At 50.1% G+C, this 27,258-nt stretch overlaps 4 protein-coding genes across 6 annotated transcripts; 1 reads left to right on the top strand and 3 right to left on the bottom strand.

Moving 5' to 3' along the window:
* Window positions 1-335: 335 nt before the first annotated feature.
* Window positions 336-13,045, bottom strand: PTPN22 (protein tyrosine phosphatase non-receptor type 22). 3 transcript variants are annotated; one of them, XM_065740383.1, is made up of 21 exons: window positions 12,868-13,045; window positions 9,780-9,888; window positions 9,575-9,651; window positions 8,819-8,914; window positions 8,445-8,483; window positions 8,052-8,123; window positions 7,900-7,959; window positions 7,350-7,492; window positions 7,081-7,147; window positions 6,726-6,803; window positions 6,098-6,190; window positions 4,747-4,823; window positions 3,712-4,433; window positions 3,180-3,263; window positions 2,921-3,051; window positions 2,807-2,834; window positions 2,344-2,424; window positions 1,955-2,061; window positions 1,452-1,482; window positions 722-799; window positions 336-425 (listed from the first exon to the last, which is right to left on the bottom strand). In XM_065740383.1, the coding sequence occupies exons 1-21, from the start codon at window positions 12,952-12,954 to the stop codon at window positions 361-363; spliced, it is 2,325 nt and encodes a 774-aa protein (XP_065596455.1). In that variant the 5' UTR covers window positions 12,955-13,045; the 3' UTR covers window positions 336-360. The 3 variants fall into 3 exon arrangements, with proteins under 3 accessions (XP_065596455.1, XP_065596456.1, XP_065596457.1); XM_065740384.1 differs by lacking the exon at window positions 8,445-8,483; XM_065740385.1 differs by lacking the exon at window positions 336-425 and having other exon boundaries at window positions 727-818.
* Window positions 13,046-13,426: 381 nt separating this feature from the next.
* BCL2L15 (BCL2 like 15) lies at window positions 13,427-16,198 on the bottom strand. Its single transcript, XM_065740195.1, has 4 exons — window positions 16,093-16,198; window positions 15,041-15,183; window positions 14,077-14,292; window positions 13,427-13,574 (listed from the first exon to the last, which is right to left on the bottom strand). Exons 1-4 carry the CDS (start codon window positions 16,196-16,198, stop codon window positions 13,557-13,559), a joined length of 483 nt encoding a protein of 160 aa, XP_065596267.1. The 3' UTR covers window positions 13,427-13,556.
* A 788-nt stretch (window positions 16,199-16,986) lies between these two features.
* AP4B1 (adaptor related protein complex 4 subunit beta 1) lies at window positions 16,987-23,668 on the bottom strand. The gene is made up of 10 exons (XM_065740390.1): window positions 23,554-23,668; window positions 23,248-23,472; window positions 22,721-22,851; window positions 22,396-22,543; window positions 21,247-21,743; window positions 20,461-20,544; window positions 19,405-19,508; window positions 19,082-19,289; window positions 18,506-18,790; window positions 16,987-18,240 (listed from the first exon to the last, which is right to left on the bottom strand). The coding sequence occupies exons 1-10, from the start codon at window positions 23,664-23,666 to the stop codon at window positions 17,813-17,815; spliced, it is 2,223 nt and encodes a 740-aa protein (XP_065596462.1). The 5' UTR covers window positions 23,667-23,668; the 3' UTR covers window positions 16,987-17,812.
* A 95-nt stretch (window positions 23,669-23,763) lies between these two features.
* Window positions 23,764-26,159, top strand: DCLRE1B (DNA cross-link repair 1B). The gene is made up of 4 exons (XM_065740409.1): window positions 23,764-23,979; window positions 24,045-24,192; window positions 24,840-25,019; window positions 25,088-26,159. Exons 1-4 carry the CDS (start codon window positions 23,791-23,793, stop codon window positions 25,942-25,944), a joined length of 1,374 nt encoding a protein of 457 aa, XP_065596481.1. The 5' UTR covers window positions 23,764-23,790; the 3' UTR covers window positions 25,945-26,159.
* The last annotated feature ends 1,099 nt before the right edge of the window (window positions 26,160-27,258 follow it).

The raw sequence follows: 27,258 nt of genomic DNA, 5'->3' as shown, positions 1-27,258 counted from the left end.
CGCGCGCAGATACATAAGGGCCCATAAATAAACTTTATTTATTTACACAGCGTTTGTCACGCGTCGTAAAAATACTTCCTAGGTTAAATATGCCATCGCCGAATTGGGATGGGGCTTTCGGAGTTCCCGCATCGTAAAAACACAAAACAGCTGTCAGTTGTGGGCGCTGGGAGCGCTGCGTTACACACACTTCTGTGCTTCAGGACTTCAGCTGAAGAACGTGCGAGTAGTGCCTCGTTCATGAAAAATCCCACAGTGCGTTTTGGTGTATTCATTGCGATGCAAACCTTTCTGAAATGAGCTCTCACGGCACACTAGAAAGCATTCACGCATCCGTGACACCAAATCTAAAAGGTTTACCTAAATATTCCATGCTGGAGGTGGGGTTTTGGGGCCTTTTGGCTTTGAAAATCGGCTTGCAAAGCCTAGGAAAAAAAAATACATATATATATAATCTACAACAATATCTACAACATGCTGAATTTGTTGCATTGCACGCATGCAAAAAATTCAGCATGTTGTAGATGTTGTTGTGTAATGTTTTAGATATTTTACTGCTCAATTTCCTAAAGCGTTTTCAAAAACCCCATTAAGTTCTCCCAGAGTTTAAGATGTAGTTTACTTGAAGCAACAGCCTGTAGTCAGCTGGTGCAAAAACTACAAACGCAGTCTGACACTGTAATTTATCAACAAATCCTCCCACTACGACATGAGTACATACCAAAATTAAAGAAAGAGCTCAGATGATTTGAAGGTGCAGATTCCGGTGGTTTTGTCAGTGAAGATGGACTAGAGATGTCTGGAAACACAAAATTGTACTGACAACAGTTAGTAATCATTGTAACTCCCTGAAGAAGCAGATTTTTGCTACGCACAGCTGCTCTCCACAAAGACCAGTACTCTCTGCATTACCACAGCTCAAGTGCCACGCGTTTTTAAAGACGTTAATTTGAGTCTAACCTCCCTGCCAAAGCAGCTCCCCAGCCCAGGTTGCACATCTCAACGTCCAGGTGGGTTTTGGATGTCACCAGAGAAGGAGACTCCACCACCCCTCTGTGCAGCTGCCAGTGCTCCATTACTGCGCGCTGCTGAGAAGAGTCCGGCCTCGTCCCTTTGCCTCCCGCTCCTCAGACACTGATAGATGTGGATCAGATCCCCTCTGAGCCTTCTTTTCTCAAGGCTGAACAGCCCCAGCTCTCTCAGCCTCTCCTCATAAATGTGCTCCGTGCCCTTTATTATCTTTGTGGTCCTCCGCTGGATGCTTTCAAGGATAAACTTTTAAAGTTTAGACCAAAGTGAACTGCATGAGAAAATCTTTATTTCTGCTCCAAATAGATGGGGCAGAATCCAGAATGGGGCTCAGGTCAATCGCATTCCCCAGAGTACTGCCCTTCCCGGTGTTTAGAGCATTGGATAGAAGGATAGAATTGGGGTTGGTCTGAAAGACTTACTTTTTCTCACGTTTTTGAGTATTTTTAAGCTCTGCAGAAAAAAAGAAAAAATAAAGAAAAAAATATAAGGTTTGTTGAAAAAAAATGTGGCAAGTTTGCTGTTTTTCTCAAATGCTTTTCTGATCAACCACAACATCTCAAAGCAAAATTTTTTATGAGGATAATTAAGCAGAGCCATGGTGATGAGCAGAGTCTGCCCTACATGGCAATTCAGACTCCACTCAAGCAGATTTTCCCATTGGTGCTTCGGAAAGCTGAGGCAGAGCCATTCACACCTGTGTGAACGCGTGGCTCTGTTCCTTTTGTACACAGGTGGTGTCTACAATTCTACAGCTTGGTATTATTATCAGACTTGTTTCCTTGCTCTAAATCGAAGAGTGCTCTCAAAGCTATTTTTAGGGTTAGGGGTCAGAAATCAACAGTAGCTGTGGCTAGAAAAATCTCTTCTCCCCATCTCCTTTACCTATAGCTTTTGTGCAGGTGCTTTTTGTTTGTTTCTTTACCTTGCTTCTCCTGAAGCATTTCATAGGCTCTTTTGATGATGTTTCAGAAGCCCCATTACTCAAGTCCCAAGAACTAGCTGTAGATTTTCTTGCAGGCAGTTGCACACCTGGGAACATAGAGCAGAACATTTTCCGTGGTCATTCGTGAATCCTCTCACTTGTTTTCTCAGTGCTTTGTTGCTGCTTTTTGTTTCCTCTATTGCAGCAGCTGCAGAAATTCCCAACAGGTTCCCTGGCTGCATTTGTGTCCTTTATGTCTGCTGAGCTCTCCCACAGTTAAGTCCATCGGTAATATTTTGAACAAATGGGCCACTGTTACCTGGGATGTTACAGGTTTAGATGTAAATATAAATCTCAGTTAAGTGCTGGGAAAATAAGTCATCACTTACTCGCTTCATCAGCGAGAACAAACGACTCCGGGGTTCTTTCAGGAAGTGGGGGAGGAGAGTTTGAGCGATCCGGGTTTGTCTCTAAGAAAGCAAAGACAGGAGGTTTGTATCCCTGCCTCTGAAAATGTGTGTATCTGTTCAACACAAGGACTGCAGAACTCTAACCTGTGTATCTCCATCACGTCAAGGGAAACACATAACATGCAGTAAAAGAATGTGACAACCCTTAGCCTGAGGAGACTGCAAGGGACATCATCATGAAATACACAGTGCAGGGGCTGATGAGGAAATGCAAAATGAAGGGTTCGTTTGGCTGCAGAACTGTTTAGATCTTTTTACTGCAGAAAATTTCTGTTGAGCATAGATCCTAATGACTTCTACTAAATCTGGCATAATTTAAAGCAGGTCCCATTAAAAGCAGACCTTATGCCCAAAGATAATTACCCCAGCGTCAAACTTTTACCTGAGTGTGTGCTCCGAAGCTTCAGACTCTGGAAATTAAAAACAAGGATAGTATATAATGAGGAAATTAACACAGTGACAGTGCTGGAGAAGAGATAAAACTGCACTTATTTACCTTACTTGGTTTCAGTCTCGTTGTGTCATTAAACATCACTGATGGAGACACACTACTCTGCTCCAAAGAGACTCCAGTATCTTTATGTCTATGTGGAAGCTGAAAATCTGAGGAGGCCAGGGGAAATTCTCCTGGAAACAGACATGAGAAGACATTTCTCACCCCAGGGAGACACAGTGACAGCACTGCTCTGAACCCCCATGGGGCTGAGAAGAGCCCTCAGAGCAGATGTCAGTCACTGCACTGCTGATGCTCTTACCTGATTCACTGGCCACAACAAAGGACTCAGGAGTTCGCTCTGGCAGGGGTGGAGGATTGTTGTCATCTGTCTGGGGCAGAACATCTAATGGAGGAGATGTGGGCAGGTTACTGCATGGCATGCACAGCAGAACTGCAGACCTGTGCAGACAACTGAATGCTCCACCCAGCTGACCACCAGAGATTATAGCAAACCTCTCTGAACTGTACCTAAGATCCGAACAGTCCCCAGCACATCTCACTTGCTGCCAGATATATGCCCCAGGTGCCCTCCCAGCAGTGCTGACAAAGAACCCTAAGGCACAGGGGAGGATTACTGGATGCCCCCCCCCACACACAGCCCTGCAGCATGCAGCTTGTTTGCACTGCAGCTCCAATAACTGTGCTCTGTGCCTCTGGCATCTAGATAGTGAGAAGACTTGTGCACCAAATCCTAATGTAAAGGGGAATGATGAAACCACGTGAGGCCCTCCCCAGGCACTGCCAGATGCTGAAGGACTGTGCTCATCTCCCACAGAGCCTGCAGCACTTACTCAGCGAGGATGTCTTCCTGGTGCTTGGCTGGGCAGTGTGGTGGGATGAAGGCAGAGGAGGTGGGGAGGTGGGCATTGTGCGAGGATGGCCCCACACATTTTGCCCAACTGATGGCTCTGGGGATGGTGGCTCATCTGGGGAGAGTGAAGAGAAGTAGGGGTCTTCTGCTGAACAACAGTAAGGGTAAGGACATTGCCTGCAGTTCCTGTGGCCAGGGGGACCATCTGCTACTTGGCTTGAGTTGTTCAGCTCAGCAGGGAAAAATACATCCTCCTCCTTCACCTGGAAGCTTAAGCAACAAGCATTTGGTGACTGAGAACTCAAAGTGGGCTTTGCATTCCCTCCATCACAAGCCCAGACTTCTTGCTGTGCCAGCACAAAAGGCGTCGATGTGGTCCGTGCCAGAGGTGCTTTGCTGTGAACTCCTTTCCTGCCTGTGCCCTGCAGCTCCAGGTCCAGCAGCAGCTGCTCAGAGGACCTGCTGCCGAACTGCAAACTGCGGTGCTTCTGAAGGGCTTCCCCTGCTCCCCACATCTTGATGGCAGCTGCGTGCCTGGTGCTGCTGATGTTCAGAGTGCCAATGGAGACCGCTGGTCTGATGGAAGGGGCTGTGTCCCCAGAGCTGCCCCGTGCTGCTGTGACAGACAGAGATGTCAGCGGTGCTTCATTTTGTACCAGCGGAGGAAAGTGTTGGTGCACATCCTGATCCTCTTGCCCTGAGCTGCAACGAAGCATGGCAGCACGAAGTCAGAGGTGTCAAGTGCTCAGAAATCTGTTAGCCTATTAACAAGGCCCCAGAGCATTGCTTGTAAGGCCAGGTCTGTCCCCTGGGAACATACAGCCCACCCAGTTCAGCCTGGAGCAACAGGGAAGCCCTGTCAGGCCACCATGGTGAACAGAAAGAGGACCCTTTATGCAGCTGAAGTGTTCTTAGTGACATTTTCCCACTTTGATGACTCCACGATTCCACAAAATGCACACAGAAAGTGCATCTTCCTGAAATAAATGGGGTAACTGAAAATAGGCGACCTTACCGGGTTAGCAGACTCAGAGAATAGATGTCTTCCACGGGAGTCAGCAGTGGCTTGGGTACAGGACGCCTTGTTAGAACCTGATGGAAGAGCAAGAGAGCAAAGGAAAAGAATGCAAAGAGCACAGACGTGCTATTTCAGGAGACAGAACTTCTGCCAACTACTTTCAACGGTTAATGAAGTTTGGGGATGCCAAACACCAACTTGGAAACACCGACTTGGCGCTGAATGTTTAGGACAGGCCCTGAACAGCTCTTCCTGTCCACACCTTTTGAGGTGAGAGTGCCAAGGGCCAGACAACGATCCAGCTGCACCAAACAGCTGCAAAACTGCTGAGCAGAGAGCTCTGCCCGAGCCCCCAGCGGCCATTCATCCCCGCTGTGCAGGTGCTGGCTTCACTTTGCGCTCGAGCTCTGTGAGGTGCTTTCAGAGGGCAGTGAGGTTCGGACAGGTGGGAGCTTTGGCTGGCAGCTACAATGCCACATCCAGACTTGTGCCATTCTCTGCATTTCGTGTCAGCCTGCATCTCCTTTGCTTACTGCCTATCCACTACACAGGCAGAAGGCACTTTCCAGCTATTTTCTCGCTCAGCTCTGGTGAATGCTATGAGAGAATTGAGGTGTGAATCCCGTAGTGGGATCCATATGCTTTAGGCAGCTCCTTTGGCAATATAAGCTAACTTTCTAGCCTTTACTCAAGAGTGGCAGTTCTTAACTTCTTCACACCTAAAAGACTGCAAACAGAGCCAAGGTAACGCTCTTGCCTGCAGTCAGAGAACAAGGAGAAGCTGTGGGTGTTTGGGCTGTTCCTGTTTATATAACTTCCCAAACTACACTGAAACCCACTCTGTTGCTTGCAAGCACTCCATGAAACCAAGTTTCACTGGCAAACGAGCATGAAAATCAGATGCTGATGGAGAAGGTTGAAGATGTCCATCCTATTCACTCATTATATTAAACAATTATAAAAATAGATAGTGGTTTTGAGACAGAAGAAGATTTAGCACTCGGCTGAGGCCATTCCTGTGGTAAGCAGTGTGTGATGGAGGACACAGAGGATTCTCATGGCTTAACTTGAGAGGAGGCTCTGCTCAGTCTGGACCTGTCTCTGTGACTTTCATATGCTCTTGCAGAGTATACATAAATAAATGAGTTCATTTGTATAAATGAAACAGCAGGTAAGGAATTAGGGGCTGCATAAGCACCTCAATAGATTGGAGGTTTCTGTTGCAATGTAATTATGAATAAATAGGGCCAAAAAAATGTGACTTATTCTATTCTGCAATAGGAAGTAAGATTAAACCTGGTGTGCCTGAGGCTGCAGGAAGCAGTGTATTTATCCTGGCAACTTTTACCTGTGAAGAAGCAGAATCTTCCTGGGCATCCAGTGCTTCAATCTGCCTTTTGAAGAGCTCAATGACAGCACTGTAAACCAGTTTGTACTGCTCCTGCGTTCGACAAATAAAAGAGATGTGAAAGCCAGCACCTGCAGTGTGTGTCACCCATGGTCACCTATCACCCAAATCAAACATCAGCCCCTGTGAGAAGCTGCCACTTTGTGGTCTGGCGGCAGGACAAGTTCTCAGAAGTAGAAGCTGCAGTTTCCACAGGGTTGAGACCAAAGCATTTGTGTGCTTTTTTGTCAGCTGTACATACAGCGTTGTTCTGCACTGAGCTTCCTCTTCAATTGGTCTCAATTGAGAAGAGTTTCCACTTTATTTCCTGGATGGTCACTTGTTTCACAGCGTAAGTGTTCCAAAAAATGACTCTGCAAGCACTAAACTGTCCCAGCTGTCTACAGAGAAGTGGTCAGAAATTTATTTCTGCAAAATCATTCTTCTCAGAAAGGGACCTTACGGAACAAGTGCCTGCCCAGTTCCCAGCCCCATGGCCTTCTGTGCTTCCTTACTGCGAGCCCTCCTGGGAAGATGGTGAGGTTTCAATCCTGAGAGTAAACCAGTAGTCACGATTTCCTGGGCATACCTTGGTCTGCACTATTGAAGGTCTTTGCGTGCGCATATCCTGGATCAGACTGAAAATGCTGAAGTTCACTGGAACAATCTTGCAAGGAAGAGAAAAGATTAAAAATGAAAAATGAGAGCAGGTCTTATACTTAAGTGTGGAGAGACAAATATAGACAGTAAACTTCCACTGAAGACTGAAGGCTGGTGTCAAGCCAAGCCCTGCAGGCTGCAGTCCACGCCAAGAGCAGTGGTAGCAGGAAGGTCTGCTGCCTGCCTGCTCTGCAGTGCTGCTGTTTGCACCAGGGTGCAGAGGGAAGGACAACGGGCAGCACATGGGTGGGTGAGCAGGTACACATGGTGGGACTGACACCTACCCCATCCTTCAGCAGCTTCCAGGTGTAGTCAATGGCACAAACAACTCCTGTTCGCCCGCAGCCAGCACTGCAACGAGAGTCACAGAAGGGTTGCTAGCAGAGATCAGAGATGGGCGGCTGCGTGCTCCAAGAATGGCATTAAGAAAACCTTATGGCCCTGCATCCCACGCCACAGATAGCACATACCACACCCCTGCACAGCCTGCACCACCCATCCCTGTGGGGAAAACAGGGCAGCACCAGGCACACCCTGCCCTGCAGGCACTCACCTGCAGTGGATGCAGATGGGGATGGCGTCCTCTGGCTGGTAGCAGCGCACCTCACCAATGAGCTCCAGAATGGGGTCAATGGAAGAGGGAATGTCATGGTCAGGCCAGTTTTGGAAGTGGAACTGGCGGATGGTGCGCACCTCCTGCAAGGCAAGAGAAGTGCTGGCACACACCCGTGAGGCCACCAGCACCGTGAGGCAAGCTGACGTGCTGCAGCCATCTCTAATGCTGTGCTCCACTGGCAAGCAAAGCCTGCAAGTTGGAATACAATTTGTTCTTGCTACAAACAGCACCTTGCCACCTCGTGAGGTTCTCCATGCTGTCTTTCAGCCTCACTTACCCGTGATCTAATTTGTCACAACTGTCAGAGTTTCAGAAATTAAAGTTTGAGTTAATTAATTTTTTAGTCTTTTAATTCCTTCAGCTGCTGCTGCATCTCAACCAGCACGCTGAGGAGCACAGAACTTCCTTCAAAGCACAATGCAATTTAATATTATCTATATTATAAAGCCAGCCAAGATGCTTCTCCCACCTTGACTTTCCTACTCACTTCATTAAGGGCCACTTTTAAAGTCCTGATCACATATTCGTTTTTCTTTTCTTCAGCTTCCTGCAGAACAACAATTAGAGTCACGCTTTCTGCGGATGACAGTAGTTCCCGGTGCGTGTGCTGTGATGTGGTGTGAAGGTGGCTCTACTCACACAGGTGACGGAGAAGGGTCCGCTCTGCAGGGAGGAGTCGCCCACCTCTGCCCAGTACCGCTCGCATTTTTTCTGTCTCAAGAAGCACATGTCCTGTTATTCACAGCACATAACATCTCCTGGCCTGGCTGGGCTGCTACTGCTGACCAACCTCAGCCCTCCCCACCACTGGAGCAGCACCCATCCCCAGGCAGCAGCTAGCCTTGTTTCCCTGCCATTGAGGCTGGTTACATTACTGGAGATGGCTTGAGAATCTGCCACAGGAGACTCAAGGAGGCATTTGTATCAAAAGGAAACTTGCTGTCTCCAGTGAGATTTCATAAAAATCTGCGTCTCCCCACCCTGCCCTGGCCCTGCTGCAGCACAGCCACCTCTGTCTGATACGTTACTCACCTTTCCCATTTCAAACTCCATGCAGGCCATGACCACAGTCTGCAGAAAGAAGGTTTGTTAGAAGAGTTTTTAACCCAGGCAGAAGAATCAGCCCCGTTGTCTGGGGCTGCCCATTAACCACAGAGGAGTTACTTAGACTGCCCCCGCAGTGTCGGACAAAGCAAACTCGGGGTGCTCTGGACCTTCCATGAGTGGAGCTGGATGTGGGCAGCAGGAGCAGCAGCCACGTCCCAGCTCACGGGAAGGACACGGATCACACACAGCACCTGAGCGCCACTTTGGTGCTGCCACTGTCTCTTCAGTCACAAAGGAATTCTAGCTGCTTTTGCAGACAACTTTTATTAAAACAAAACAAACATGAATCTGTATCTCACCAGGACTTCATACTCCCAAATCATCCTCCAAAAGTCAGTGACAGTGGTGGGGAGAGGACCTTGGGTTGCAATGTATGCTCTCGGCCCATAGACTCCCTAGGACAGCATTCAAATCAGACATGAAGACATAGTTTGCATAGCTCATCAACAGAAATAACAATCGTCTCTTTCTGAATCCTACTTCTACCCAATGAGGCCATAAAGGGGGCTCCCATACAGTTACATTTTAGGCACCTAAATGAAATGATTAAGCAATCAGAAGCCAAGCTGTGAAGATGCCCCTAAGGCAGAAGCAGAGCCAGGGAGCTGGGCTGGGCTGGGGGCAAGATCTGTCCCAGCACCCAGAGCTGCTGGAGGAGCCCACGGTGGCTTGCCTGCTGCTCACTGCTGAGCTGAGCAGTGCTGCTCAGCTTCCGGCCACCAGCACCCTGGGCTTGGGCAGGCCGCCCTGGCCACAGGCAGTTTTGCACCATCCCCCAGCCTGGCAGGAAGCGGGGGCTGCGAGCTGCAAAATTGCAGCCCAGTAGGTGTGTGGCCCTGGGCCTGCAGCCTGGTGCCTGCGTGCTGCTTCTGAAGGGCTTGCTGTGCAGATCCTGCACATCTATTGTCCTCATTGCACAGCATGGCATCCACCGAGCACATCAACTGCTTGCAGCCACAGCCGTAGGGGCTGCTCCTCCTGGCACGAGGTGGCCGGGCCGCTCCAGCTGCCTGCAAACACCTTTACACTGCAGAGCACCGTGAAAGAAGGAATACCTTGATGAAGTTGGCATTGATGTAGTGAGAATCCGTATCCGACGTGATCAGGGATAGCTCCACTCTGCTGTGGTCATCTGCAGGCACAAAAGCAGGAGAAGCAGCAGCAGTGTTACTGTCTGTCTCCCATGGCCTTGGGCCCCTCCGGCTGCAGCGCAGCATGGAAGGGAAGGCTGAACAGCAACGTTTGCCATTTCCAACCTACAGGGCAAGATGTCTTTGTATCTGTTCTTCTTGATGTTCTCTGGGCACTCTGCTGTTGCCGTAGGGTAGATTTTATCTGATATATATTTTGTTGACTGCCTTTTCAGCTTCTGTGGTAGAAGAATGGAACAAGTTACAGCAAACATGCTACGTACAACACTACCCGACAGCACACGTGGAGGTCGCTGGGGGTCGGGCTCACCACCACAAAGCAAAATTTGCACCTTTTCAGAGAGGCTTTTCTCGAAGTACTCAGACCAAGAATAGAAGCAAAAGCCACCAAAGAGCCCCAGAGTGGAAAAAGCATGCAAGGCAGTGCCGCAGGAGGTGGGGGCATGTGGGCTTCTCAAGGGAGGAGAGGCATTCATACAGCACATAAAGCATTGCTCTCACGAGTGGGTATGGCATAAAAAGCATCTATAAGAGCAACTATATTAAACTACCTCCAGCAAATGACATTAGAAAAGACAGATGAAGTAATTGATTCTTCTCAGTTTGGTAAAAACGCTCTTATTTGTAGCTGCAAACAGCAATGCACAAGGAATTGAAGGAGCACAAGAAATCAGAGTGGAGCAGCTGTATACACTGATGAGAAAGAAAGGAGGAAAAGGATTCCTAAGAGATGCTCTCACGTATGTGAGTTTCTCATCTCTTTCGTTGCCAGTATAAAGCTTACGCACTCCTGGAGAGTTCAAGCATATTTTAGCTTATTAAGTGTAGAATTTAATTTCCTCAATATCAGCCTCTCACTGCCATTGACTTTGAGAGCACCATTCTTGCTGTATTCTTTCTTACCATCAAGGGGTAGCTCTGATTTAAAAGAAAAGACCATTTCTGGAATTGGTATCCCTACAGTCTGACACTGAAGGGCCCTTTGCACCACGTGGGGCAACGCCTTTAGAGAACTTCTCTCCAGCATCACCACGGGGGCCCAAAGAAGCTGGATGACAAAAGAAAATCGTCAGCAGTTTGTGCCTTTATGAAAGAATGATGCAGAGGGGTGAGGAGCAGAGGGAAGGGACCTCTGACACACCTGAGCTGTGAGGTGCTGGAGCATCTCATGCCTTACGCACACTTCAAGGTCACCCACGTGAGTTCTAGCAGGAAGTGGAAACAATGGTTCAGCTGCTCTGCTCACAGGAAAAACAGACTGGTCCCAGGGTCACCGAGCCAAAATAACTCCATGGTCAAATGGGTGGAGGAGATGGCTGTGCCATGCTGCTGACCTGCACTGGAGCACTTGGAGGCAACGTGCTCCCACGGCAGCACAGGGGCAGGAATGGCAGTAGGGCTGAAGGCTTCAGGCATTGATCTGGGGGCTCAGTATGCAACCTCCCCCCACCTCCTTGCAGCACAGGCCCACTCTCCCGGGTTGGATATCAAGGAAGGCAACCACTCTGCACTGAGGCCAGCCCTTGTAGCTCCAGCTCCAAATTCCTGTCCCTGCACAAACTGATTAAAAACCGCTGGAAAATGACTGCATATGTGAAAGCAAATGGGGGCAGTAGGACCGTACAGACAGAAAACAGAGACTCGAATAGAAAAGCTCTGCCATTTACAGCACTATGACCACGATATGCATAAACAGGTTTTTGCTCACACAGAGAAGGGAGGCAGCAGGATGCATCCAACATTTCTCCCAAGTTTAGAACACAATTCATTCCAATTGCCTGTGCTTACAGAGGTGGGCATCAGCTCAGGCCATGCAGGGAAGACTTCTCCACAGTCCTGGAGGTAATGCTGCCCTGACCCCTTGCACGTGCCACTGCTGTATGAACACAAGCTGCATTTGGCTGCTGGAACCACACGCACCAGGCTCACCACCCCAGCTGCCGGGCAGCCCTGCCCCAGCCCAGCACGGGGGAAAATCCAGCAGCCTGTGACAGTGCTTTGTTCCATGGAACAACCTGCTGTCACTGCAGGCTCAGATTAATCACTTCCCTCCAACCCAGACAGCTGGAAGTTGAGCACTAAGCTTTTCCCAAGCGTTTGAAGTGATGTTTTCACTGGTACATCAGAGCAGGGCTGGATCTCAGTGGGTCTAACTGAGCTACCCCCAGGCTTGCTGCCTGGCACAACCCCTGGGGGAGCAGTGAGGGTCAGTGCTTGTCCTCGTGTTTGTTTGAGACATCTCAGGCCTTACAGATGCACTAGTTTAGCCCTTCCTTATGTCTTCTGAAGCTAGGCAGTGCCTGAAGCCACTCAGAGTCTCCCGCTGACCCATCAGCAGCCATCAGCACTAGGACTGTGCATTACCATCTGATCCCACCCCCACCACCCAAACCACCACAGTCCTGGCAGAGAGCTAACAGAACATGGCACCACACAGATTTTCACCAGCCAGACACTGCAGAACGCTGGCAAAGACAAGAGCCATCAGCAATTTTTGCTAGTTTTGCCTTTAAGACAAAAGAAATTTATGTGCAGGAGGAACCAGGAGCACTAGGAGATATCAAGGCACATGCACTCATTCCAGATAAATTCCTGAGCCCTTCCTTGTAACCCAGCACAGCACTGGGGGCTGCAGAAGCAGTGAGAACAGCCCTCCTGCCTTGGCCAGGGTGCCATGCATTAACACAACCAACCCCAGGTCCTCGCAGCATCTATCTGAACACTCAGGTCTTATTCTGGAGGGGGTACGGGTGGGGGGTTTCTAGTGAGACAAAAAAAGCAAAGAAGTGCCTCAGGTAGAGCTCCCCAGCAGGAGCACACATCACACACACAGCCTGCTGCAGTGGGAGAGGAGGCAGTGAGCGGCACTGCCACTGTGCTCCTCAGCATGTCCCCATTGCTGAGGCAGGGCAAACCGAAACTGTATCCCAACAAGTGCATTTGCAAAGCAGAAAACAGGAAGCACTTGGTAAATTATTTAAAAAAAAACAAACAGTTTCACTTCGAATGCAAACCATTAAATTACTCTTCTGTCTTTACGTTCTTTTTGTCCAAGTTAACTCCCACATCTCTTTTTGCTTTCAAACACATAGAAAATCTTGTTGTCACACACAGGGTCTCATCTCTCATCTGGGGGAGTGGTGACTGAGTAGTTCTCTTTAAAACAAATTCGAACACAGAACTTAAAGCAAACTTACCAAAAACTCCTCTACGAACGCTTCTTGGTTGAGCATCTTGTCTCGGGCTCTTTCCAGGTTCTGCTGCAGGATTTCCCTTTGGTCCATGCTGGAAAAGATGGAGCGAGACCGGCCTGCCGAGCTCAGGAGCGGACATGTCAAGTGCAAGTCACAGCGGAAAGCACCAGCCCGGAGAGCACTCACTGCAGGCTGTGGTTTACTGACTTCATCACCAGCCTTAAAGGAAATTAGTGCGTAACAGATACTGTGGCCAAACAACAAAACAAAACACAGCTCTGCACCCTAGTGCCTTCATTTAATACCACGCGTGTTTGTGGCTGTGGGACAAAGAGGGTCAGGAGCTGGAGACCAGAGCTGGGTGCCCCACACCTGGGTGCTCTGTCTGCTGAGAGCCCCCTGGAGCCCCACAAACACACAACAGTATGGGATCTTTGGGATCTTTGCCAGGACGCTTGTCCCACACGTGGCATGCTCTGGCTCCCAAGCCCACTTTCATGGCCACATTAAAAAGAAACGTGAGAAGAAATACACATTATGGCAATCGTTAGTTTTTATTTGAAATGATGCAGAATTTCTTTACGCATCATGGTTCTTCTAGCACTCCCGTGAAGAAACATCAGAGCAATTGTCGCTGTTTGATCACTGGAAATCCCAGCCTCACGATTTGGAAGGTGGGGTGGCCCTCTCTCTCAGTTGTCCAATTTCTCCTGAAAACAAACAAACGAAAAAGCAACCCACGTGTATGTGTTTTAGAGGAAGGATTCGAGGTGGGTTTAAAGTTGCTGGCAGAACAGGAAAGATGCAGGAGGACAAAGCAAGCTTAGCATCTTCCACTGTGACCTCTCCCAGCACCATTTCATTTTTCCACCAATAAAACACACCAAGAGCTACATTAGCAGGAAAGTGCTTTTTGTATGAATAATCCTCAGTACTTTGATTCCAAACTAATGCAGTGAGCTTAGCTCCCAAGGCATCATGATAAGGAATTAAATCCTGACGCACAGAAGCAGATGGGAAGTTGGTGCTGACTTCAGTAAGTCTTCACCAGGGCATTTCACAAAGCTGTCTGCACAGCTACAAGTGGCATAAGGTGACAGGTGGGTTTGAGAGCAGACACCAGGCAGAACAGCACACAGGAGAGCCCAGAGAAACAAAGGAACAGAGTCAGCATTGCTCGGGCACACAGCACCACGAACTTCACGTGCTTACCCATCCTCCACAGGCCTCAATGTAGTTTTTCACTTGAGCATTTTGATTAATTGCTTTTATGAGGTGACTGGGATCAGCCATAGCTACTCCTTTCTTGAGAATATACACCATCAGCTTCACAGAAATAGAGAGAAAAGCCCTCTCGTAGAGCAGCTCAGGGTTCTGGTCACTCCACCTTCTGCTGAGGGACTCCACAGCAGCCCCGAATTTCTCTACCTGCAAGCATCAAGAGGGCAGTTTGAACTTCTTTATAAACAATCATGTAATAAACAACTCTTGGCTCAAAATCCAACATTCAATTAAATTCCTGAGTTGGTTTACTCTATTCACAATGAAAGCAGGTGTCCCCCACAGCTGGTGCTACCCACACAGCACAGAATGTTCAAGGCAGGGCTGTCCTTACTGCTGTCCTTCCTACAGCCTGTACAGATGAGAGCAGTGGGAAGCTGACCTAGGAAGGACAGCTCCAACCAGAGCTGCAGCGAACCTTGAGCTAGAACTACAGGCAGAACATGCACCAAAACTGTGCTGGCTCTGCCTTCAAGGCAAACTCAAGCCCTGCTCCCCAGATCTCACTGCCTCCTCTCTTCAGTCTTTCTCTTACATTGCCCCCCCTACCAGCTCCGAACTGCATCTCATCTCCTGCAATGACAGGTCAGCCTGTGCAGTGCCAGGTCTTTGAAATCAGCTCCTTTGGAAGAGACAAGGAGAAAAGTTGCGAGAGATCACCAACTTGGATAAAGGCAAAAAGCTGAGCAGGTCCTACAGTACTTTGCCTGGCTCCTGTTCTGGTGCCTGCCCACTGCCCACTAAACCAACCACGTCCCTTTCCCTCAGGCATGTCTGACTCCTACAGCACAAGGTGGACTTCTCCCAAGGCTTTTGCTATTCTCCAATGCAAAAAGAGCTCCAGGCTGGCCTACAAACAGCAGCCCAGGGCCAGGCAGGACGAGGAATCCTTTACCTTCCCCGTGAGTACTTCATGAACATCTTGTGAGGAAACCCTTTCAAAATCCATGTTGCACTGGTCGCCAATCTGCCTCAGACGACTGGCAATAATAACTGGGTCAAAATCACTTGGTTGCTCTTCCTCAACCTGCACAGACCCTGAAACAACAAGTGGAGAGAGCAGGCTGAGGGCTTGAGGCATAACGCATTGACAAGGCAGAGGAGGAAGAACACACCTGGTTTCTCCCTCCTTCAATTCTGGAGACCCAGCAGCACGCAGCAGTTGGCACAGCCCTGCTGATACTCCCTCAGCACTGCTGTGCTGCAGCTCACCATGTGCAGACCTGCTCCACAGAACAGACATCCAACTTGAGGCCTTCTCTGAGCAAGCATACGTTGCAGTTTTTGAAGTCATAGAGTCATCCAAATCTGGGAAGGTCTCCAGAGGCATGCTTCGCAGCCTTCAGGTGCATAAAAGCATTAGGACTTCTCAGCTCAACCACTGAAAGTGGGGCTGTTGATTTTTTTTTTGCCTCTGTTAAAGCATTTTCCATTAAATAATGCTGAGATGAAAGGTGTATTTATCTTTTCTGAATGATCAGCCAGAAGGAGATACCCATCACCGAGAAGTTCAGCAGAAGTATTTCCAAGCTCCACAAAGCCATAACAAACTGAAAATGGGACCTTTCAAAACAGAGCAGCGTGCACCCTGATCTCCTGCAGCACACCCTGCCCTGCTGCCCTCCCTTGCACTGCAGGCTGGAGCTGCAGGTCCTTGTGGGCATCCCAGGGCCTGTGTGCAACCCATCTGCTCCAGGGGAGGGAAACCTGGAGCAGGCTGAAGGGGACTATTTCCCCCAGGCCCCGCCAAGGCAGGCTGCAGCTGTGGTCTCTGTGGGGTTCTGACAGCCCCACGCCACTCTAACTTATCCCCCAGAACGGAGGTAACTCAGAGGTCATCACAAGCCTGTATTTAAAGACCCCAACGCCTGGCACCAAGCTGCAGCCCCCTGCGTTTACATCTCTCCGGCATCCTCAGCAACACTGATCTCACACTGCACGCCTCACCTCCTGAGTCTGTCTGCAGGCATCGGAAACTGACTCCATCTTCATTTAGGAGATCATTGATTAAGGCTTCCACAATGCATGCCGTCTGCTCCTCAAAAGTCCTCATGGCAGATGGGGACTCCTCTCAGCTCTCGGGGTGAGCAGTGCTCTGAATTTCAGCCTCCTTTTCCCCGAGCAGTGCAGGCTCTTCCTTCCGGGAATGGCAGGGCTGCAGGGCCCTCCTGAGGACCACACAGCTCGACCTTTGCTCTCAGCTGATAGCTCAAATTACAGGTGCGGCTTAGTTTCAAAATAAGGCATTGCTGTGGAGGTGAAATTAATTGAAGAGCTACAAGAAGACAAGGATCATTGTTGACTCATTTGTTTATCAGGAAAGGCACCTGCACAGGAAGGTAAACTGGAAGTCCTGTCCCAGATCAGCACTCGATTCAGTGTAGCTACAGCTGAGTACAGGGGGTGTTTACCACAGAGCTGTCAGCGTGGGGCTCGTTTGATTAAGAACTGCATCAGGGGCTGCAAAGCACCCCCCAGCTGCATGTGCTGTATTCCTGTGCTTAAAGATGCTGGAAACTTGAAAATGGTATAGAAAACCTGCTACAGTCAACTTCCTTTAACTACATTTCACTTCACTCCTGGAGAGCTTGGCTACTACAGTAACTTGTCATACAAGACTGAAATAAATCATTGCACAACTGCTCTTTAAAGGTTTTCTTGAAGTGGAGAGAGAAAAACTATGTGTAAAATGAAGGTGGGATCCACCACGACAGCCACGAGTCCATCCTAAGTCCTCAGGCCTGAGTCCAGAGAACAAATGCTCCAGAAGGCAGCCAGGAACGATTAACTTCTTTATTAGGAAAATCAAGTCATTAAATCTAAAACTTGCTGTTTAACAGGGACAGCAGCATTCCAGTGAAGTGCATTTAAAGATACAACACAGTCACTATGAGAAATTAAGAACTGTAAGATAATCTACAGAATGGGGTTAACAAAGCCATGCCTACACCCTGCTACAGTAACGTGTATTTTATTTTAAGCCAGGGAACTTTCCTTTGGTTTTGCCATTGTACAGAACACTCAGTGGAGTTGTCCACAGAGCATGGTTGGATCATTTCCTGTTTCTCTCTGTGCCGTGGCCAAAAGCCACTGAAGTGGGAAGAGCAACATCTTCACTGCCAGAGAGGATTTTCACAGATGTGACTCAAACACTGTACAAAGATGTGACACTGTACAAAGTCCAGCTCTGCAACCTGCAGTAGAGTTCCCAAAGGAGTGTGTGGGGCTGGCCAGGTACAACTTTCCACCCTTCCTCATGAGAACCACGAGATGGCTTTTGAATTAGTTACAATTCTCACCAAAAAAACCAACAAACCTTGTCCAAAACGCTGCCCTGACTTCTGCTCACTTCTGGTTCCATCGGTCACATCGGTGTCTTGTGACAATCACAGCCAGCATTTCTGACTCAGACCAGCAGGTTTGCAGGCATTATCTTGTCCCATCCCCAGCCCAGGGGAGGATGCCCTTTACCCTATCCTGCTCAGCAGCTCTGCACCAGCAGCACCGTGCAGCAGTAGCTCCCCTATGCCCAACACCACTCAGGAAGGGCTGGCAACACTCCCACAGTTCACTACTACAAAACCGGTATCAAGAATGGCAAACTGAAGCCAGAGGAGAAAACTCTTCCTGCGCTCTGAGCAATCACCTCACAAGGAACAGAAATCCATCAGGATTTCAGCCCAGCAACTGCTCCCACAGCAGTTCTGAACACAGACACGAAGGCCTGCAGTGCCTCAGGCCCTGCCTCGCTCTGCTTCACTGCGACCTGCATGCCTGAACCTTCTGCCTCGAGCAATAGCTCTGTCAGGAAGAGGCAACCACTGTCATCCTGAGCAATGAAGTAAGCTTTCCACGGCTGCACACCAGCTTTGCTCATAGCAATAGTATGGATGTGGACAACATGGAGAGCAGTCTGGATAGTATCTGGACGAACCGTTCCAACCCAGGGCAGACGCTGCTGGCAGCTAACATCCAGGCTCAACCAGGTCTTCTCAAACTGTTCTGCAGTCAGGGCAACATCAGGGATTAAGGTAAGGCTGCCTGTGTCAGGATGAACCTTGAGGACTTCTTTACTCCCTTCAGGAGTCAGTGACTCTGAAATGAAAGCACAAAGAAATGAGATGCAGCATATATTGCCCTAGCAGCAGTTTCACACAGAGCATCTCAGGGGGCCTTAAGATGAAGGCTGGAATTGCAGCACCTTCAGCAGCAGTCTCCCTGGGCTCGGTGATCAACCAAGCACTGCACAAGGTATTCAGAACACTGAAGAGTGTTCTCAGAGCACTGTGATCTTTTGCCAAAGGAACTCATGAGAGAACGTCTACTGACGAGAGGAAACCATGATGGTGATGCTGGTTACCTGTGCCCCTGTTCCCAGAGTCTGTACAAGGAGAAAAAGCGTAACAGGGCTCCACTGGCTGGAGAGCAGTGACAAGTGCCCAACGTGCTTTGCCATAAATAGGTGCGAGGGTATTAAACTCGGAAGCCCACGTGTTCACAGGTTGTTCTGTTCGGTCCTCCAGGAGCCCCAGGGAAGGGTCTGACTTGGGGCTGCACAGGACCCGTTTCACTTCTTCCACACCAGACTGTAAGAGGCGGTAGTAGAACAACCCACGGTCTCGTACTGACATATCCTTCTCCTCCTCTGCGAAGTAGAGGAACAGATTGCAGAGAATTTGAGCATTCGGATTTTCCCCAGATTTCATAACTCTTAATTACTAAAAACAGATTCCCAGGGATAAGTGTGAGCCTGTTACACTCATCAGTCAGGGACAAGAAGCGGCCTAATGCATAGAACCACATTTCTTTGCCACCCTAGATGGTCACCTCATCACAAGGATGCTGAACTACATCCACGCACCGGGGACACAACAAAAACCTGTAAAAAGCTGTACTGCCTCTGCAAGGAAGCAGAATGCTGCAAGAGGAAACCTACCTATGCAGTGATAGAGCAGTCTCCCTAGCATGTCCTGACACTCAGCAGGACGAGACAGGAAAAGCCGCACCAGTGCTGTCAGGAGCTCCATCTTTACTGCTGGAAACACCTCTGATTTCACGTTCTCCACAAAGTCCTCTAACACATAGGGGGCATTTGGGACTTTCTCACCATGTGCACCAAGGAGCCAGATCAGTGCTTGCTTGCCCTGAAGGCACCAAAGAAGAGCATATTCTGTTTAACAGCTGACATGAAATCAAGAGACACAAGACAACGAGCTGGTTAGGCTTAACTAACGAGCTAGTTAAGCCTAACCAGCTTACCTCACTGTCCTGGATGATGTCCTCACAGCCAGGCAGTGCCTGACACACTGCATCTGTGCACTGGGGACACAGCCAAACCAAGTCCCGAAAAGACTGTACAACAGCTGCAACGAGACAACATTCTCAGCAATCCCCAACAATTACAAAACCATTAGGCAAAATAAATAAAAATAAAATATAAATTAAAAAAAAAAAGTCAAAAGCCTGTGGCGTTTTAGCTAGGGAGGCCATGACTATGAGAATCTCCTTCAAAATCCCACAATGCTGCCCTTGTAAGAGCACAGTTGCACACAACCTAAAATAAAGTACCAAAACCTCATATTGTTCCTCTTGCTTCTGGAAAGTAATCTCTCTTCCAGACATACTCCAGCCTTTAAAGGGAGATTGACTCACGATGTCTCAGGCTCACAAGGTTAGAATAACAAATTGAAACTAACACCAATTAAAAATGTGTCACTAACACCAATTAAAAATGAGAGTTTAAGATTCTGAAGCCTCTGTTGCAGCCTTACAGAAACTCTGCCAACTATTAACATAAATTCAAGAGCTGTCTGTAAGCATGTGACTTTCAAAGCTGAAAGCAAAAGCATTAAAAAGAGGGCAGAAGTAGCTAAGAAGGGAAGTTAGATCTGAGGAGAGAAGAAGAAAAAGGCAGAAGTCCTGGCAGAGTTGAATCAGACTATTATACAGGGAAATCTGGAAGATTTAAAAGACAGAGGCTAGTAGTATGAGTCAGAAAGAACTTAAAATTAGACCTATTAACCATCTTGGCCTTCACAAATAGTTACTAAAATGCCTCTGCCTTCATTTCCTGGAGTCAACAGAAGGCAGCTGGAAAAAAGCCTCCACATCTTATCAGAGCAGGAATGCAGCTATGACTCCAAGGAAGGAAAACCTACAACGTTCAGTCACTCTATACCCCCACTGAACCAGGGAGACTTCCACCTGGAGACACCATGTCAGGTCCCACCCAGAGCCTCAAGTTTTGGGACCACTAGCTTCAGCAAGGCAATTTCCTGAGAGCTTAAGCCATGTAAACAATGTGAAGATGATTACCTGACGTGATGTGCTCCTGTTGAAGCCCCAAGATCTCTGTCAGAATTCCCACGCACTGTTCTGTGTATGTCCTAGCAATACTGCCTGCAGACAACAGAAAGGATAAAGTCAGCCATGAGTCCAACTATTTATCTCAAACTCCTTTTAAAGAAACAGTCTTCCTCTTTTCTTTTTTTGACTATTTTCTGACAGTCACATGAGCACATATCCTCACATAAGGCACACGTTCCTTTTTCTGAAGCCATTCCTCCAAAAAAGTCTGCACTTTTTCTTAAACAGAGCACACAAAGAAAGCATTTTAGCATCCCTGACTTCCTCCTAAAGAATACTATAAAAGCTCATATTATTTTCAAGGTTGAAAAAAATGAAACCAAACTGCCTATATCAGCTTAACTCTGCCTCCACCACAACTCAACCAGCAGGCAAGTACTAAAGCAGCTCGTGCACCCACAACGGTTTCATTAATACTCAATGCTACCAGGCTCATTTAAGATGAACTTATTTAATTCAATCTTCCCATTAATTTGTTTGGGGCATCACATCACAGCGCAGACAAAGATTCAAGGCATTCTATGCAGCCTGAAACAGTTCAGCACCAGGACTTCAGGAGCAATTAGCATCCTTGTGGTTTACAAACACACACGGAACATTCCTGGGGAGCAGGATCTACCTGGGGCTTCAGCACAGGACAGTTAGTTGGAGTTTATCCAGATATACTTCAGCAGAGAAAGGCAGACCCTAAGACTGAGGGCTGCAGCTGGTTCTGAAGCAAGGCAGAGCTCTTACCTATGGCAGAGATCGCCCCCTGGGCCAACTCTACCGAGATGTCAGTGCAATAGCCCTTCAGCTCTTCCAGCACTTGCTGCACGTTTTCGTCGTTCACCAGCTCACACAACACCTCCATCTTCTGGCATTTGATGTAGTGGGGTTCTGAATACGAGCAGAAGAACTTTTTGTAGTGGCTGCTAAAGTGGCCAGGAAGACTCCTGAGGATCTGACGCACGTGACACAGTGCAGTGAAGCAGAGCTCCCTGCTCTCTGAGGTACAGGCAGCCAGCAGTGGCCCCTTCACCCTCACCAGAACATCTGCCTGCACATGTGGATACTCCCTGGCCAGCACGAGGAAGAGCTTGGTGGCTGCCATCACAACACTGGGGCTGCTGCTTTTCAGATATCCATCCAGCAAATTGAGAATGTTGAACAGCTCCTCCTCAGAGCGGGGTCTGTAACGCAGAAGGAAGGCGAGCACCTCGCTCTGCCCCCACTGATCTAGGTCAGCCATCCTGACAAGAAAATAAACACCATTTGCAGGAGTCAGGAAGTGCATAAGGATCTGTGCTGTGCAGAGTAGGGGCCCTTACACTGTTACAGTCCCAACTCCCACCAAACACTGTGATTTTTTTGTGATACCACAGTTTCATCTCAAGAGGACCAACCCATGTATGCATTACAGGCTTAATTCAGTATCAATCACGTGTGATTTTACTGATGTAGAGCTTAGAGAAATGCAGACAAGATCCCTGGGCACAGCAGGACCTTCTTATCCAGATCATTTAGTTATACACTGGAAAAAAAATGTTTGTATCTTCAAATGATAGATACGTTACACATCCTCCAAACGATTGGGAGAAACATGTCAGAACATCCTTGTATCACAAAATACATTGTGTGTAATGTCATGATTTAAAAAGATAATCACATTAACTTAAAATTCCAAGCAAAGCAGCTGCTGAAGCAGATCTCTGGAAAAGCTGGGCAATAAGATTTCTCTTAAGACCTTAGCACAAAAGTGACTGATTTTCTGTTAGGATGGTACCTTCGTGTGCCTGACTTCCAGTTCTGATGTGAGCCCACAAGCACTCACTGCTATGTGTACAAAACACAACAGACAGAACAAAGCTTCCAGAGCCATCTCTGATACGGAAGAAGACAAACCTGTTGAGGAGATGATGGGCAATGGGTTTGTTGATGACAACTCCTCCCTCTTTCTTCAAGATCTCTTCCAAAGCCCTCAGACAGTTCACCACCACGATAGGATCCTGGTCACGAAGCAGGCTATACAGCTCATTCACCAATGCACCATCTGCAAAGAGGCAAAGGTGCTGCACCAGTATTCTCGCTCCACAGCCTCCTCTGGCACAGCCACATGGTGTGGCACGGTGCTGGCCCTGCACTCCCCACCATGTGGTGGCCCAGGGAGCCCACACAAACCTGCCACATCCCTCCGTGCCCAACGGCAGCACAGTGCCTGCCAGCTCACCCACTTCGGTGTCCCCCTGCAGCCGGTGCACCTTGGCACAGCCCAGCACGGCGATCCTGCGCACGTAGGAGGCCCTGTCCCGCAGGCCGCTCAGGAGGGGCTGCTGCACGTACTCCTGAATGCTGGGCATCCTGCGGGCAGCAGCGGGGTCAGCGGGGACCCTTCCCCGGAGGAGGGCTGGGTGGTCTGGGGCAGGGGTGGGGGAGAGATGGTAGGAGATAGGGATGGGATGGGGGGGCAAGGGATGGCAGGTGACATGAGATTTAGGTAGGGGAGAGATGGCAGGGGATGGGGACAAGGGATGGGGGGCACGGGTGAAAGACGGCAGGGGTTGGGGGTGGGTGAGAGGGCAAGGGGAAGAGGGGGAGGGGACATGGGATCTGGGCACGGGAGAGGTGGTAGGGGATGGAGGGGGACAGGGGATTTGGGCAGGGTTGAGATGGAAGGGATGGGGGCAGGGGGCAAAGGGGACGGGAGAGAGATGGCAGGGGATGGGGGCAGGGCCGAGCCCGGAGCCCCGCGCCCACCTGAGGTCGCAGAGGCCGCGCAGCGCCAGGCCGCGCACGGCGGGGCTGGGGTCGGCGCAGTCCCGGCGCAGCGTGTTGACCGCCAGCAGCGCCAGGCGGGGCATGCGCGGGGCGTGCGCGCACACGTACAGCTGCACCAACTTCTTCTGCACCACGTCCGCCGCCGCGCCCGCCTTCACCATCTCCGCGAACAGCCCGGACACGTCGGCGCCCTGCGTCATGAGCCTGCGGCACGGCCGGCGCGGCCGTCAGCAGCAGCGGCCGCCGGCCCCCGGCTGACCCCCCCCCCCGCCGCCCGCACCGCACCGGATGACGCGCAGCACGGCGGCGCGGTACCGCAACGGATCCGCCTGCACGTGCGGGTTGCACAGCGCGCGCCGCACATCCCGCAACGCCTCCTCGCCGCCCAGGTACGGCATGGCCGCCCGCCCCGCCCCGCGCCTGCGCGCCCCGCCCCGCCCCGCCCCGCGCCTGCGCGGTACCGCGCGCCGAATTCGGCGGGAAGCGGCGGGGCCGCCGCCTTCGCGCGCGCGCTCCCGCGCCATGAACGGGACGGTGATCCCCGGGACGCCCATCGCCGTGGACTTCTGGAGCGTGCGGCGCGCGGGCGGAGCGCGGCTGTTCTTCCTATCGCACATGCACTCGGACCACACGGTGGGGCTGTCCAGCACCTGGAGCCGCCCGCTGTACTGCTCGCCGCTCACCGCCCGCCTGCTGCACCACCGGCTGAAGGTACGCAGCCCCCGGCACGGCCCTCTCGCTCCCCCGGCCCGGCACTCACGCCCGCCCGCCCGTAGGTCCCTGCCCGCTGGATTCGGCCGCTGGAGGTGGGGCAGAGCCACGCGGTGGGCGAGGATGTGACCGTGACGCTGCTCGACGCCAACCACTGCCCCGGCTCCGTCATGTTCCTCTTCGAGGGCGTCTTTGGCACCATCCTATACACAGGTATGGGGCGGGTGTGCCCGGGTGGGCAGGAAGGCCGATGGGATCCCGGGGTGCGTTAAAAAGAGCGTGGCCAGCAGGTCGAGGGAGGGGATCCTCCCCCTCTGCTCCACCCTGGTGAGGCCTCACCTGGAGTACTGTGTCCAGTTCTGGGCTCCCCGGTACAAAACGGACAGGGATCTGCTGGAAAGAGTGCAGCGGAGGGCTACAAAGATGATAAAGGGCGTGGAGCACCTCCTGCATGAGGAGAGGCTGAGAGAGCTGGGGCTGTTCAGCCTTGAGAAAAGAAGGCTCAGAGGGGATCTGATCCACATCTATCAATATCTGAGGAGCGGGAGGCAAAGGGACAAGGCCGGACTCTTCTCAGCAGTGTGTGGTGATAGGACGAGGGGAAATGGCCACAAACTGAAGCATAGGAAGTTCTGCACCAGTGTGTGTGGGAACTTCTTCCCAGTGCAGTGATGGAGCACTGGAGCTGCACACAGAGGTGGTGGATCTTCTCCTTCTCTGGAGATGTCCAGCACCCACCTGGACGCCGAGCTGTGCACCCTGGGCTGGGAGCTGCTTTGGCAGGGGGTTGGACTCCATGATCTCTGGAGGTCCCTTCCAACCCCTACAGTTCTGTGATTCTGACAGCTCCATTCCCACAGGGGATTTCCGCTACAGCCGCGCCATGCAGCGCGAACCAGCGCTGTGCGGCCGCCGCATCGACCGCCTCTACCTGGACAACACCAACTGCAGCCTGCAGCACGCCCTGCCCTCACGGGGCTGTGCCACGCTCCAGGCAGCGCAGCTCATCCGCCAGCACCCGCAGCACCGCGTCGTCATCGGTGAGTGCCCCCCCGCGTCTCCCCCGCATCTCCCCCGGCCCCGCGTGACGCTCGTGGCTCTCCCGCAGGTGTGTACAGCCTGGGGAAGGAAGAGCTGCTGGTGGACCTGGCGCTCGAGTTCAGCACCTGGGTCGTGGTGAGCCCCTCGCGCCTGGAGCAGATGCGGCTGCTGGAGCTGCCTGAGGTGTTCACCTCGGAGGAGGGGGCCGGCAGGATCCACGCGGTGGATGTCGCTGAGATCCGCTGGGACACCCTTGTGAGCTGGAACGTGCTGCATCCGACTATTGCCATCCTCCCCACGGGCAGGCCTGTGAAAGTCACCCACCCTCAAATCCACCTCATCCCATACTCAGATCATTCATCCTTTTCAGAGCTGTGTGAGTTTGTGAAGTGGTTGAAACCCTGCTCGGTCATCCCAATTGTGAAAGACAGCATGTGCCACTTTTCCTTTCAGAAATACCTGAGTCGTGACCACCAGGCACTGCCTGGCCTTGGAATTCCAAAGCCCATGCAAGTGTCTGTACAGCGGCTGAGCAAAACAAAGAAACAGAAACCCAGGTGCCTCCTGAAAAGAGCTGCTCTGCACTCTGTGCCCAGAGGAGTTGTTTATGAGTCCCTAGAGGAATATACCCAGCAGTCTGATGGGCTCGGGGGTATTACAGCTCCTCAGCAGCACTCCTGGGAGTCAGCTTTCTGCTCCCTTGAGGATGGTATTTGTTTATGCAACTGTGAGGAGGAAGAGCTGAGTGGAGAGCAGGCAGGGGGAGCAATGGCAGCTGGCACTGCCGGACAGTCACCCGTTTCTGATGAGGACTTTCCAAGTGAACTTCCAAAGCAGTATTTACTCACTCCTTTAAATGCCTTAAAGCAGAGTTCCTTCTACAAGGCAGTAGAAGATTTATTTAGTAGGTGGGAAGTGTCCTGAAAATTGTTTGTCTGCTAGGGCAAGTACAATTGATAACAGTGATTCTGGAAGTCTTAAAACTGCATCCTGTTCTTTGTGTTCGAGTTTCTCATCACAAGAGAGGAGCTCAGCTGTGAGGATTTGGTTTTGTTTCCTCTTATTAGAGGAAAAAGGGAATCTAGAACTAGTTTGTAGATATCAGATTTTTCTTTTATTTATTGTTGTATCTTTGTATCTGTTGGTCCCCACTCTATATTTGGGCAATGTGGTCCCTCTGGATCTGAACCTTTATTTTTTGCAGAGATTTATGTGTCTGTGGCCAAAGCTGGGTTGGTTTAAGTTGAGCAGCAGAGGGCATGAGCGGCCTGCAGCATAACTGATGGGCTTGCATGTAATGAAGGAAGCAGCAAAGGGGAGTCAGCCCTGCAGGCCTTACTCTGCACATCTGTGCTGCCTCATTAATTAGTATTTATAAGTACTTCATTTTAAGATGTGCTACAAATATTTTTATTGGGTTATGTTTAAAAACTGGTGCTTAAAGAAATGTAGGAGATGAGAAGTGCCTTTGTAATTGCTGGAATACCCCCAGACAGCACTGTTTTTGTATCCTGCCAAGTGCATCTGGATGAGGTTCTTCCCTCCTGAGGGCACTACTTTCCTATTAACTGCAAATATCTTTTTCAGGTCTCTTCCTGGAAAAAATAGATTTTGTGTGAGTTCTTGACTTCCTGGAATGGATTGCACTGTCCTCTTCAGTCCCCGTGCTGATGCCTCTTAATGGCTTCAGGTAGCTGTCAGTGTTCTGCTACATTCATTGCTTGTTCTTATCAGTCCGTGGGAAACATCTTTGCTGGTGTAAGGTGCCAAGTCGTGGCAGCATTATTTGAAGGAATACTGTGGCAAAATGGCAGAATGTGCCCTGTTAGCTTAGAGGTCAGGTATGTCCTGCTCCAGGTGTGCTGCACGGAGCCACAGCCTGGCTGGCACTGTCAGGAGCTGTCAGGAACATGACTGTGCTGTGGGTACTTTCTGTGAATTCGGAAAATTCTAGTTATCCTTTCAAAACTGCATTAGTTTTGACTGCCTCCCCTTGGGGTCATGATGGTGACAGTGAAGTAGAAATGGTCTGTAGGTACTTCTCTGGGAACAAGAAGCCAACTTCCTCAGCTTTTTCTAACCTTATTCTTTTAAACACAAAACCTTTCAAGTGATTTAATCAGGATCAGTCTTCTGAATGTAGTGACCTGCAAGGTCTGCCCGAGGCCTCTCAGCCACAGACTGAATTCCCTGAATCAAGTCAGACAAAGAAGTGTTTACTCTTCAATTTAAGTTTGG

Source organism: Cyrtonyx montezumae, unplaced genomic scaffold, assembly GCF_038088225.1.
Source record: "Cyrtonyx montezumae isolate F1298 unplaced genomic scaffold, pur_monq_1.0 scaffold_26, whole genome shotgun sequence".
Lineage (NCBI taxonomy): Eukaryota > Metazoa > Chordata > Aves > Galliformes > Odontophoridae > Cyrtonyx > Cyrtonyx montezumae.
This window is presented reverse-complemented; position numbering and strand designations above follow the sequence as displayed.